At 46.3% G+C, this 12,911-nt stretch overlaps 1 protein-coding gene across 5 annotated transcripts in view; it reads right to left on the bottom strand.

Moving 5' to 3' along the window:
• The window catches only part of LOC129822908 (retinal-specific phospholipid-transporting ATPase ABCA4-like), a 58,204-nt gene that overhangs the window by 44,756 nt on the left and 537 nt on the right, over positions 1–12,911 (bottom strand). For all 5 annotated transcript variants that reach the window (XM_055881427.1, XM_055881428.1, XM_055881429.1 and 2 more), the window contains exons 2-7: positions 10,094–10,205; positions 9,192–9,285; positions 8,767–8,908; positions 8,167–8,306; positions 6,640–6,767; positions 5,795–5,992 (exon numbers count right to left, since the gene is read on the bottom strand). In XM_055881427.1, coding sequence (XP_055737402.1) covers positions 5,795–5,992; positions 6,640–6,767; positions 8,167–8,306; positions 8,767–8,908; positions 9,192–9,285; positions 10,094–10,159 — 768 coding nt within the window. In that variant the 5' untranslated portion in view covers positions 10,160–10,205. The remainder of the gene's footprint in view (positions 1–5,794; positions 5,993–6,639; positions 6,768–8,166; positions 8,307–8,766; positions 8,909–9,191; positions 9,286–10,093; positions 10,206–12,911) is intronic.

The raw sequence follows: 12,911 nt of genomic DNA, 5'->3' as shown, positions 1-12,911 counted from the left end.
TATGTCTATGTTGCATGTTAGCACTTAGTCTTTTATAGCTTCACGTTTGTCTGTTTGTTGTTTTGTTTTCGTTCGTTTTCGTCTTCCAATAAAAGAAGATGTATTTTTCACACGCTGCGCCTTGGTCCACTCATTGTCCTCAAGACGATCGTGACAGAACTATCCACCACAAAGGGACCAACCAGCGTGTCAAGCAGCAGCAGGAACTACATACACAGGATTACTGGACATGGGAGGAAATTTTGGAGGGAAAAGGACACTGGGCTCATATTGGAGAATATCGCCGCTCTCGGGAAGAGATGGAGGCAGCTAAAGCCCAGGAGCGGTGGTATGAGGAGGCAGCACGGAGGCGTGGCTGGAAGCCCCTGAAGAAACCCCCAAAATTTCTTGGGGCGGAGGCTAAAGGATAGTGTGGCGAAGTCAGGTAGGAGACCTGCACCCACTTCCCATGCTTACCGTGGAGAGCGGGAGTACGGGTAGACACCGTGTTATGCGGCAGAGCGCATGGTGTCTCCTGTACGTGTGCATAGCCCGGTGCGGTACATACCAGCTCCTCGTATCGGCCGGGCTAGATTGAGTATTGAGCCGGATGTCATGAAGCCGGCCCAACGCATCTGGCCTCCAGTGCGTCTCCTCGGGCCGGCATACATGGCACCAGCCTTACGCATGGTGTCCCCGGTTCGCCTACACAGCCCAGTGCGGGTTATTCCACCTCCCCGCATTGGTCGGGCTACGGGGAGCATACAACCAGGTAAGGTTGGGCAGGCTCAGTGCTCAAGGGAGCCAGTATGCCTGCACGGTCCGGTATTTCCGGCGCCACCTCCCCGCCCCAGCCCAGTACCACCAGTGCCTACACCACGCACCAGGCTTCCTGTGCGTCTCCAGAGCCCTGTTCCTCCTCCACGCACTAGCCCTGTGGTGCGTGTCTCCAGCCCATTACCACCAGTGCCTACACCACGCACCAAGCCTCCTGTGCGTCCTGTTGCTGCTCCCCGCACTAGCCTGAAGGTGCGTGTCCTTAGCCCGGTACCTCCAGTTCCGGTACCACGCACCAGGCCTACAGTGCGCCTCAGCCGGCCAGAGTCTGCCGTCTGCCCAGCGGCGCCTGAACTGCCCGTCTGCCCAACACCGTCTGAGCTGTCCGTCTGCCAAGCGCCGCCTGCACTGCCCGTCTGTACTGAGCCTTCAAAGCCGCCCGTCTGTCCTGAGCCTTCAAAGCCGCCCGTCTGTCCTGAGCCTTCAAAGCCGCCCGTCTGTCCTGAGCCTTCAAAGCCGCCCGTCTGTCCTGAGCCTTCAGAGCCGTCCGTCAGTCAGGAGCCGCCAGAGCCTTCCGCCAGACAGGAGCCGCCAGAGCCTTCCGCCAGACAGGAGCCGCCAGAGCCTTCCGCCAGACAGGAGCCGCCAGAACCTTCCGCCAGACAGGAGCCGCCAGAGCCTTCCGCCAGACAGGAGCCGCCAGAGCCTTCCGCCAGACAGGAGCCGCCAGAGCCTTCCGCCAGCCAGGAGCCGCCAGAGCCTTCAGCCAGCCAGGAGCCGCCAGAGCCGTCAGCCAGCCATGACCAACCAGAGCCGTCAGCCAGCCATGACCAGCCAGAGCCGTCAGCCAGCCATGACCAGCCAGAGCCGTCAGCCAGCCATGACCAGCCAGAGCCGTCAGCCAGCCATGACAAGCCAGAGCCGTCAGCCAGCCATGACCAGCCAGAGCCGCCAGTCAGCCAGGATCTGCCAGAGCCGCCAGTCAGCCAGGATCTACCAGAGCCGCCAGTCAGCCAGGATCTACCAGAGCCACCAAAGCGGGTATTGACAATGGTGGAGTGGGGGCCACGTTCCGCACCCGAGCCGCCGCCATAATAAGGCCCACCCCGGACCCTCCCCTTCTGTGTCAGGTTTTGCGGCCGGAGTCCGCACCTTTGGGGGGGGGGGTGGGGGTACTGTCACGCCCTGGCCTTTGTTATCTTTGTTTTCTGTAATAGTTTGGTTAGGTCAGGGTGTGACAGGGGGGATGTTTGTGTGTTTTTGTCTCGTCTTGGGTGGTTGTATGGTATAGGGGGTTTAGGTAGAGTAGATGGGTTTGTGTTTGAGTGTAGGTGTCTAGGTATGTCTATGGTTGCCTGAATGGTTCTCAATCAGAGACAGCTGTCATTCATTGTCTCTGATTGGGAGCCATATTTAAGGCAGCCGTTCGTCTGTTTGTTTTGTTTTCGTTCGTTTTCGTCTTCCAATAAAAGAAGATGTATTTTTCACACGCTGCGCCTTGGTCCACTCATTGTCCTCAAGACGATCGTGACACTGCCATAGACTTACATTTGAGGTGCCCATTCAAAAAGGCTCAAGGTCATTGGCCACACATAAAATGACGTCAAATCACGTTATATCTACCGTAGCTTTGATTGTATTGGATCATGTCAACATCATAATTTCAAAATCTTAGTTACTGTAGCAAGCAGTCATGCTTATGCATCAAGTCAGCAATCTACTGCCAAATCCGTTTTAATTCTTGTCATATGAAGAGAAAAAACATTACACAAAAAGTTGGAAATCGCAAATTCAACAATGAGTGCTAAGGCGCCACTGTAGCCCTGGGTTCGATCTCAGGCTGTATAACAGCCGGCTGTGACCGGGAGACCCATGAGGCGGTGCACAATTAGCCCAGCGTCGTCCGGGTTAGGGGTGGGTTTGGCCCAGCGTCGTCCGGGTTAGGGGAGGGTTTGGCCCAGCGTCGTCCGGGTTAGGGGAGGGTTTGGCCCAGCGTCGTCCGGGTTAGGGGAGGGTTTGGCCCAGCGTCGTCCGGGTTAGGGGAGGGTTTGGCCCAGCGTCGTCCGGGTTAGGGGAGGGTTTGGCCCAGCGTTGTCCGGGTTAGGGGAGGGTTTTGCTGGCCGGGATGTTCTTGTCTCATCGAGCTCTAGCGACTCCTTGTGTTGGGCCGGGTGCCTGCAAGTTGTCTTCTGTCGTCAGTTCGACAGTGTTTCCTCCGACACATTGGTGCGTCTGGCTTCCGAGTTAAGCGAGCAGTGTGTCAAGAAGCAGTGCGGCTTGGCTCTCGACCTTCGTTGAAGTCCATAGGGGAGTTGCAGCGATGAGACAAGATTGTAACCACCAATTGGATATCACGAAAAATGTCCAGAAAAGTTAGAATATATTGTCCATGCTGTCAACACAGCATGACTTCTGCCTCATTAAAAATAACTGGAAACTCGGAACTGGGAAATCTCAGACTTCAGTGAGTTCAAGACAACTGGGAGCTTGGATAAAACTAGCTCTGACTGGGAAAATACAAAAAATAATTTTTAACGGTCATCCAACTCGGAATTCCAAGTCAGGATTTCAGGCCTCTTTCTAGAAGCCACAAGAAGGACCGCCGCACCACCTTCCTGATCAAGTGAGCACAGCACAATGTATTCTATGCTGCTGCATAAATTATGTAATATGCCAGGGAGATATGTATACTGTAGCTAAGAAAGCAATACTAAGTGTATGATGTGTAGTAAGCTGTTAGTAGTCCATGTGCCTCACCCTAATAATTTGGTCCCTGTCCTCCCTCATAACGTAGCCTACTGTTCTGACTTGGTTAATCAATCAAATGTATTTATGAAGCCCTTTTATATCAGCCGATGTCACAAAGTGCTGTACAGAAATCCAGCCTAAAACCCCATACAGCAAGCAATGCAGATGTAGAAGCACGGTGGTGCACATGTAGCCTATAACCTGTTTAATAGATATCTAATCATTGAATATTGTATGCTCATTAATGTCTTAATCGAAATTACGGATTGCCTCTAATCCACTCGTCCTTCCCTTATGCCCACATAGGAACAGAGAATGCACCAAATCTGCTGAACAGTGCATTGTCGTCATCTTCTGTATCCTAAACTACAGTATGTCCAGTAACTGTTTCTTCCAGGGACTATTTCAGATGGGGAAACTTCTAAGTAGCTCACAACACAATGGGCTAGAGGTCAGGAAATCGTGAACGGTAGCGACGCACAACTCCAAAATAAGACGTCCTTCCTCTCTGACATTCCTCATTATCTCGTGAGATCTAATGGGCTTGTTTCAAAGAAGTGACACATACACACACACACACACACACACACACACACACACACACACACACACACACACACACACACACACACACACACACACACACACACACACACACACACACACACACACACACACACACACACACACACACACACACACAGCCCTATTTGGGCCAACAGTGTGTGTGGACGTGACCATGGGACCATAAACACAGGTGATTATAGAAAAGCTCCCTTAGGTTTAGTCTGGAAGGGAGGCATGGCATCTATAATCTCATTATTGAAAGAGGTCAAGTCCCAAAACCTGATATACTCTGCTAAAACTGGTCTTGAGCAGTCTGTGGGCATTCAACTCACTGTATGTTGCCTCAATCTATCTCAACCATATAGCCAATGCAGAGGGAAAGTAGATGACAGGTACAGTATATATTAGGTGAAGTACTGTAACCATAGATGCACAGATACTTTAATGTTACTGCAGCTCCACTATGAATTATACTTCAGTTTCATTACACAGTAGTGGACTGTTGTTTTCCCGTTTAATTTTGTCAGTAGTGATTTGTCACCTTGGGAAATTCAATGGTCTGTATCTAGGCAGTACAACGTTAGAGGAAATGTGTACTGATGACTTACAACATACACATTGTTTTAAACCATGCAATTCCATCATGACTCACGCCAACTCACCCTAACTGGTGCCAACTCTCCTCAACTCACCCTAACTGGTGCCAACTCTCCTCAACTCACCCTAACTGGTGCCAACTCTCCTCAACTCACCCTAACTGGTGCCAACTCTCCTCAACTCACCCTAACTGGTGCCAACTCTCCTCAACTCACCCTAACTGGTGCCAACTCTCCTCAACTCACCCTAACTGGTGCCAACTCTCCTCAACTCACCCTAACTGGTGCCAACTCTCCTCAACTCACCCTAACTGGTGCCAACTCTCCTCAACTCACCCTAACTGGTGCCAACTCTCCTCAACTCACCCTAACTGGTGCCAACTCTCCTCAACTCACCCTAACTGGTGCCAACTCTCCTCAACTCACCCTAACTGGTGCCAACTCTCCTCAACTCACCCTAACTGGTGCCAACTCTCCTCAACTCACCCTAACTGGTGCCAACTCTCCTCAACTCACCCTAACTGGTGCCAACTCTCCTCAACTCACCCTAACTGGTGCCAACTCTCTCCAACTTATGTCCATCAGCTCATGCTGTGGGTGTTGGCAGAGGGTTGGAACAGCCAATAGTAGTCCCCAGTGACCCACGCCGGCCAATCTTTGTTGATAAGTAAATAAACAAGATGGCAGCATCCCAAATGTGACAGATATTCAGTGCCACAGACCACAAGGGTCCATTCAAAAGAGAGACATTTACGCAAATACTACTGTATGATAATACAGATTGAGGACTTCATGTGGATATACGATGAAGGCATACATAGGCTGCATTTAAACAGGCAGCCCATTTCTGATATTTTTTCTCACTAATTGGTCTTTTGAACAATTAGATCAGCTCTGAAAAAGATCTGATGTGATTGGTCAAAAGACCAATTAGTGGAAAAAGATCAGAATTGGGCTGCCTGTGTAAACGCAGCCATAGTGCGGTTTCCCATATTTGGACAAGATGGAAATTGTTCATTCAAAATCCAGGATAGAGTCCAGGACCTTGGTTTGCAAGGCTACAGTATGTGATGCATAGCAGACAGGTCAGACAAGAAGCAGAAGGGGACACATTGAGATTGACAGACCTGCCGGAAGAGTTTAAAGAAGTCCACGTTGGCGTAGAGCCTGTCCTCTATGGTCTGTAGTCTCTGTGGTGTGAGGGCACAAATGCTGCTGTGCACCCTGTACAGCCCCCTGCGGCTGGGGAAGATGATGAACTGCTCCAGCAGGGTCTGACTGCAGGCAATGTCCTTCAGGTGGAGGTCAGGGACGCCAAACACAAACTGAGGGGCAGAGGTCAAGGGTCACAGAGGGAGGGGGTTTGTAACATTGAGCAAAACTCATCGGTGAAGAGAAGGCCACTTTTTCAGGAAGTAGTAAGCCTATATACATGCACGCATGTGGACACACACGCGCACACACACACACACACAGCCTTTAGCCAGTCCCATTTAATTTTAGGTTCTGTATTCCTTTCTTTGTGTATGTGTTTTCTGTGTGAACAAAGACCTAGTGATGATTCACCCCCCCACTGCATAGCACTTTGATCCAGGGCTGGTGTTGTCGCTTACTGGGGGAAGAAAGAGCTCCCTTTGGGGGAAGAGAAGGTATGCAGGAGCCACAGGCCACCAGACAAAGCCCACAGCACAACCCAGTGTAATGACATCAGTATCCCAATAGCCCTCTTGACCACTGCTTTCAAATGGAGATCCTGTCCTGAGCTTTCATAGAAACACACTGTCTTTCACAGGGTTGCGATTCAGCCAGCACTGTTGGATTATTCAGCCAGCACGGCTAGCCTCCAGGAAAATGTGCTGGCTGGATAAATCCTTAGCTAATAATCAGATGGGATACTCAGGGTGATGGAGTGTTACAGCTGTCTAAGTGGGAACAGAACACACACAGTAGGTCCACTAAGGCGTAGTCTGACCTGTTCAGGCCTGATCTGGGCATTGACCAGCTCATTGACCACAAACTCTGACAGAGGAACATCCCTTAGGAGAAAGGACGTCAGGGTTTCATCATCCTTCAGAATGTCCTCTACCTTCAGCCCTCGACCTGGAGAGAGAGAGAGAAAGAGAGAGAGAGAGCGAGAGAGAGAGAGAGAGAGAGAGAGAGAGAAAGAGAGAGAGAAAGAGAGAGAGAGAGAGAGAGAAAGAGAGAGAGAGAAAGAGAGAAAGAAAGAAGGAAAGAAAGAAAGAAAGAGAGAAAGAGTGAGAGCGAGAGAGAAAGAGAACGAGAGAGAGCGAGAGAGCGAGAGCGAGAGAGAGAGAGAGAGAGAGAGAGAGAGAGAGAGAGAGAGAGAGAGAGAGAGAGAGAGAGAGAGAGAGAGGAATGGGAAGAGGAAAAGGAAAAGGAAGAGGGAAGAATAGTTAAAACCTCAGATAAGAGGAGAAGGAAGTACCCCTGAGATGATAATCAACGGGAAGATAGTGATATGGAACTTGACAGGTCCTCAGTGAAAATGGTGGTATTTCTTTACATTGAAGACTGCCAGATTATCCTTTGAAACGTTGAGGAGACACAGAGACCAATGGAATAAGAGTGATATATCCAGACATGGTCTCAAAAGTAGAGGAAGATAAAAGTGTCCATCTCACTGTGGAATGAAGAGCTAAGTGTTGAACTCGTAGAAAAAGGGTTCCAAAAGGATTCTTTGGCTGTTCCCATAGGAGAACCCTTTCTGGTTCCAGGTAGAACCCTTTTGGGTTCCATGTAGAACCCTCTGTAGAAAGAGTTCTACATGGAACCCAAAAGTGTTCTATTTGCAACCAAAAAGGGTAATTCAAAGGGTTCTCCTATGGGGACAGCAAAAGAACCCTTTAAGGTTCTAGATAGCACCCTTTTTTCTAAGAGTGTAGTTAGTAGATCCATCATAAGGGGCTGTTATCCCAGCGGAGTAGTATTTGTAGTTGTTAGATCAGATTGAGAATGTATAAGCGGTCATTAGTATGGGAATGTTAGCATTGGCTTCCAGATATAACCATGTTTATGTGTTCTGTTGGGAAGGGAAACACTTGAACTGCTTTCTGACAAAATAAATAGTGCTGCTGCTTAGTATCCTAGTTCCCACTACGGGGAAATGCCTTTCTAAAAGCCTAGCTAAGTGATGTAACCCACCTCCAGTCTACACATGTTGCAGAGCAGGAGGAGAGGAATGGGAGAGATGGGATGTGTTGTGTTCATTTGTTTGGTTTGGTGAAGATAGGATACAATTTCCCCCCCGAGTGCTTTTGGACCAGATGATTGTATAAAACATGATCAATGACTCTCATAGTCCAAAGAAAATACACATTATTTGGTGAGGACTGCACATTGCTGTGTGAGTGTTTGTATTTCCAGTTTAGAAAAATAGTTGTCTAGTATTGAAATAACAACCAAATGTATTTGAACCCAGGCCTGTCCTGGATCTGTACTTATGAACCATAGCTTTTAAGTTGATGGGAGTTCCTCTGACCTGAGACCTGTTCTGGGCTGGTCCGCAGGGTGTCCATGAAGGTGCTCATGGTGAACAGTTCCCTCCAGAGCCGACCCATCTGCAGGAACTCTGGGTCACTCAGAAGAAGCTCCTGGGTGTCCAAGTAGAAACGAGCCAGTCTGCATGAGGAGCAGAGCAGAGGATGGGTCACACACACACACACACACACACACACACACACACACACACACACACACACACACACACACACACACACACACACACACACACACACACACACACACACACACACACACACACACACACACACACACACACACACACACACACACACACACACACACACACACACACAAACCCCGCACCTCATTGGCGTGAGTGCAGAGCCTTGCCAAGTGCCGATGAAATGTCTTCAGTGAGAACATACTGTATTATAACATGTAACACCCTCCTTTCATCTGCCATCAAATTGTACATAAGCATGTAGTAATGCTGCTCAACCCTCTCCTATCTGGCTGGCCCATCATCACAAACAGCCCTAGACAATGACCATGGGAGTTGGCTTGACAGCACCAACAGATCTGGGACCAGCTATCACAGCCCTGCTCCTCTGCTCACATGGAATCGTTGTAGTTGGAAACGAGCCCGGGGCCCTCTCCCCTGGTGGTGTACTGGAAGCATGGGTTGTTGGCATTGCAGAAGATTCCCTGGATCCATGGAAGGATGCCAGTCGAGGGCATGGCCTTGTTGGGAAAGTGACCTGTACAACAGTAGACAGGACAGGACAGGCGGCCCTGGTCAACAGCAAAGACCGGAAGAGTTGACACAGCTCTGATCATCACGTATAGATTGGTATAACTCTAGTCACAAAATGTATTATTTTGCTCCACTATTTGACTAGAAAAGATTTGTAAACATATTGAAAAGATTTTGTTCATCAGAGCTGACCATTTGCTGGTTTGTAGGGTTGTATTGTTTGTGCATAGACTGCTGATAATGTTGGTAACGCCAGTGTTTACATTGTCAGAAGAACATGTTCTTACACTCATGTTGACGGTATAAAGGGTTAGCTGTCCTCAGCCACACTAGTCCAATGAACAGAACCACTGGCCACATAATCTCCATGAAGAACCGCATCTGGGGGGAAACAACAAACAATATACTCTTCACATTGGAAGGCAGCTGTTCATTTTGAATTAAGCTGAACAAACATCTATCTGTATTAGAGTAGCAGAAGTGAGTGTTGATTTGTTTTGAGGGTATGCATAAATGAAGGAGTGTGGCTTTAGTTTGTTAATGAAGCACAAAGAGATCTGAATGTCCACAACACAAAGTTGACTCCCGTCGTGTGTGTGTGTGTGTGTGTGTGTGTGTGTGTGTGTGTGTGTGTGTGTGTGTGTGTGTGTGTGTGTGTGTGTGTGTGTGTATGCGTGTGTGTGCTTGTTGAAATTGGGCCAAGCTTCATTAGTTTAGTTACAGTATGCAGTTGGCACGATGTGAGACGTGACCATGGGTGACTGAGCTAAACACAGCGATCTAAACATGGCAGGCCGGGCTGCTAAGCTAAGCAGGGCTCCAGACCTGTGTAACAACCTCCTGTCACCCAGCAGCCCTCAGAGGCATCATCCTCATGTCATTGTCCTCTCACGACCTTTAGGCTACTAACACAATGACAGGTCTGAGACGCTATCCAGAACCAGTCAATAACAGGGTGGATCTATTTTCTATTTAGATGGCAAGGTGGCATTCTCAATACGTAGATTTTAAATCCTACATGTCTGTTCCGTTTTAGCACGGTGGCCCTAAGGGCAAAAGTAGCTTTTAGAATTCAGTGACACACAAGCAAGTGCTTGCAAATAATTTGACAGAAGGTGATGGAAATGTCTTCAAAACGAAAGAGGTGTTGGATTGAGAAATACAATCATCAGAATTGTGTTTGTTTAACCTTCTGTCTCTTGCGAAGGGTCCAGTTCTTCCACAGCAGCAATCGGACTTGACTGCCAGTACCCATGATCCTCCTCTTCACCCCTCGTAGGGGTCACCACCAGGACACAGACCTGGAAACAACCATCACACAGCTATCATACAACCACCAAACAACCACCTCACAACGTTGACATAATTAACACATTTCCAAATCCTTAAACAATCTGTTTCTCACTGAATATCATACAGATAGAACAGTTCCAGTTTCATATGATTCTAGGACCACAGAACAGGAAGTAATCCTTCCATGCGCTGAGAAGCATGCTGGGCTCCTCCAAGTTCCAGAGTGTTTTGATACTGATTGGAGTAGACAAGTGTATCACATGGGGAGCGAGGGTGGGAAGGGCAAAGCGCTTTCTAGGTCATGCCAATCAGTATATAACAATAGGGAGGGAAGAACAATTCTCATTGGCTGAGCTGTTTATGTCATGTGATGACATAATAACGCACACATAATGGCCACTACTCCCAGTGGACTGACTGCTTGCAGAATGGATTACTGTAATAATATAACAATTCAGTCTTTTGAAAATCTGACTGATTAATGGTGCTGTTCTGTCAACCTCTAGTTGTCAGATATCGCAAATAAATAAATTGTACATAGTCGGATCTAGTAAACATCCTGCTGGTTAGGATGAATGAAAATGATACCGTTACAGTGTCAGAGTACTGCTACTATTGTAAGTACAGTGCCTAACTCAATTAGTGTGAGTATGTGCTGCCACAGGTGCAGTAATCAGCTGCTTTTTAGGGTCAACAACCTCACTACGATGTATGGCACATGTACAGACTAATTGACAACTCCATCTCTATGGCCTCAGGGGAACCCAGGAGAGCACAGGAAGACTGCAATTAAAGGATGCATTCTGTCACTTAAAACTATAGTTACTGGTAGTACTACTAGTAGTTACATTTACTGGTAGTACTAGTAGTTACATTTACTGGTAGTGCTACTAGTAGTTACATTTACTGGTAGTACTACTAGTAGTTTCATTTACTGGTACTACTAGTAGTTACATTTACTGGTAGTACTAGTAGTTACATTTACTGGTAGTACTAGTAGTTACATTTACTGGTAGTACTAGTAGTTACATTTACTGGTAGTACTAGTAGTAGTTTCATTTACTGGTAGCACTACTAGTAGTTACATTTACTGGTAGCACTACTAGTAGTTACATTTACTGGTAGTACTAGTAGTTACATTTACTGGTAGTACTACTAGTAGTTACATTTACTGGTAGTACTAGTAGTTACATTTACTGGTAGTACTAGTAGTTACATTTACTGGTAGTACTAGTAGTTACATTTACTGGTAGTACTAGTAGTAGTTTCATTTACTGGTAGCACTACTAGTAGTTACATTTACTGGTAGTACTACTAGTAGTTACATTTACTGGTAGTACTAGTAGTTACATTTACTGGTAGTACTAGTAGTAGTTTCATTTACTGGTAGCACTACTAGTAGTTACATTTACTGGTAGCACTACTAGTAGTTACATTTACTGGTAGTACTAGTAGTAGTTTCATTTACTGGTAGCACTACTAGTAGTTACATTTACTGGTAGCACTACTAGTAGTTACATTTACTGGTAGTACTAGTAGTAGTTACATTTACTGGTAGTACTAGTAGTAGTTTCATTTACTGGTAGCACTAGTAGTTACATTTACTGGTAGCACTACTAGTAGTTACATTTACTGGTAGCACTACTAGTAGTTACATTTACTGGTAGCACTACTAGTAGTTACATTTACTGGTAGTACTAGTAGTAGTTTCATTTACTGGTAGCACTACTAGTAGTTACATTTACTGGTAGCACTACTAGTAGTTACATTTACTGGTAGCACTACTAGTAGTTACATTTACTGGTAGTACTAGTAGTTACATTTACTGGTAGTACTAGTAGTTACATTTACTGGTAGTACTAGTAGTAGTTTCATTTACTGGTAGCACTACTAGTAGTTACATTTACTGGTAGCACTACTAGTAGTTACATTTACTGGTAGTACTAGTAGTTACATTTACTGGTAGTACTAGTAGTTACATTTACTGGTAGTACTAGTAGTTACATTTACTGGTAGCACTACTAGTAGTTACATTTACTGGTAGCACTACTAGTAGTTACATTTACTGGTAGTACTAGTAGTTACATTTACTGGTAGTACTAGTAGTAGTTTCATTTACTGGTAGCGCTACTAGTAGTTACATTTACTGGTAGCACTACTAGTAGTTACATTTACTGGTAGCACTACTATAGTTACATTTACTGGTAGTACTAGTAGTTACATTTACTGGTAGTACTAGTAGTTACATTTACTGGTAGTACTAGTAGTTACATTTACTGGTAGCACTACTAGTAGTTACGTTTACTGGTAGTACTACTAGTAGTTACATTTACTGGTAGCACTATTAGTAGTTACATTTACAGGTAGCGCTACTAGTAGTTACATTTACTGGTAGCACTACTAGTAGTTACATTTACTGGTAGTACTACTAGTAGTTACATTTACTGGTAGTACTAGTAGTTACATTTACTGGTAGTACTAGTAGTTACATTTACTGGTAGTACTAGTAGTTACATTTACTGGTAGTAATAGTAGTTACATTTACTGGTAGCACTACTAGTAGTTACATTTACTGGTAGTAATAGTAGTTACATTTACTGGTAGTACAAGTAGTACATTTTACATTTTAGTCATCTAGCAGACGCTCTAAAAATCCAGAGCGATTTACAGGAGCAATTAGGGTTAAATGCCTTACTCAAGGGCACATCGGCAGA

This window comes from Salvelinus fontinalis, chromosome 25, assembly GCF_029448725.1.
Source record: "Salvelinus fontinalis isolate EN_2023a chromosome 25, ASM2944872v1, whole genome shotgun sequence".
Taxonomy (NCBI): Eukaryota; Metazoa; Chordata; class Actinopteri; order Salmoniformes; family Salmonidae; genus Salvelinus; species Salvelinus fontinalis.
Note: the sequence above shows the minus strand (reverse complement) of the source record. Positions and strands in the feature narration are given on the sequence as shown.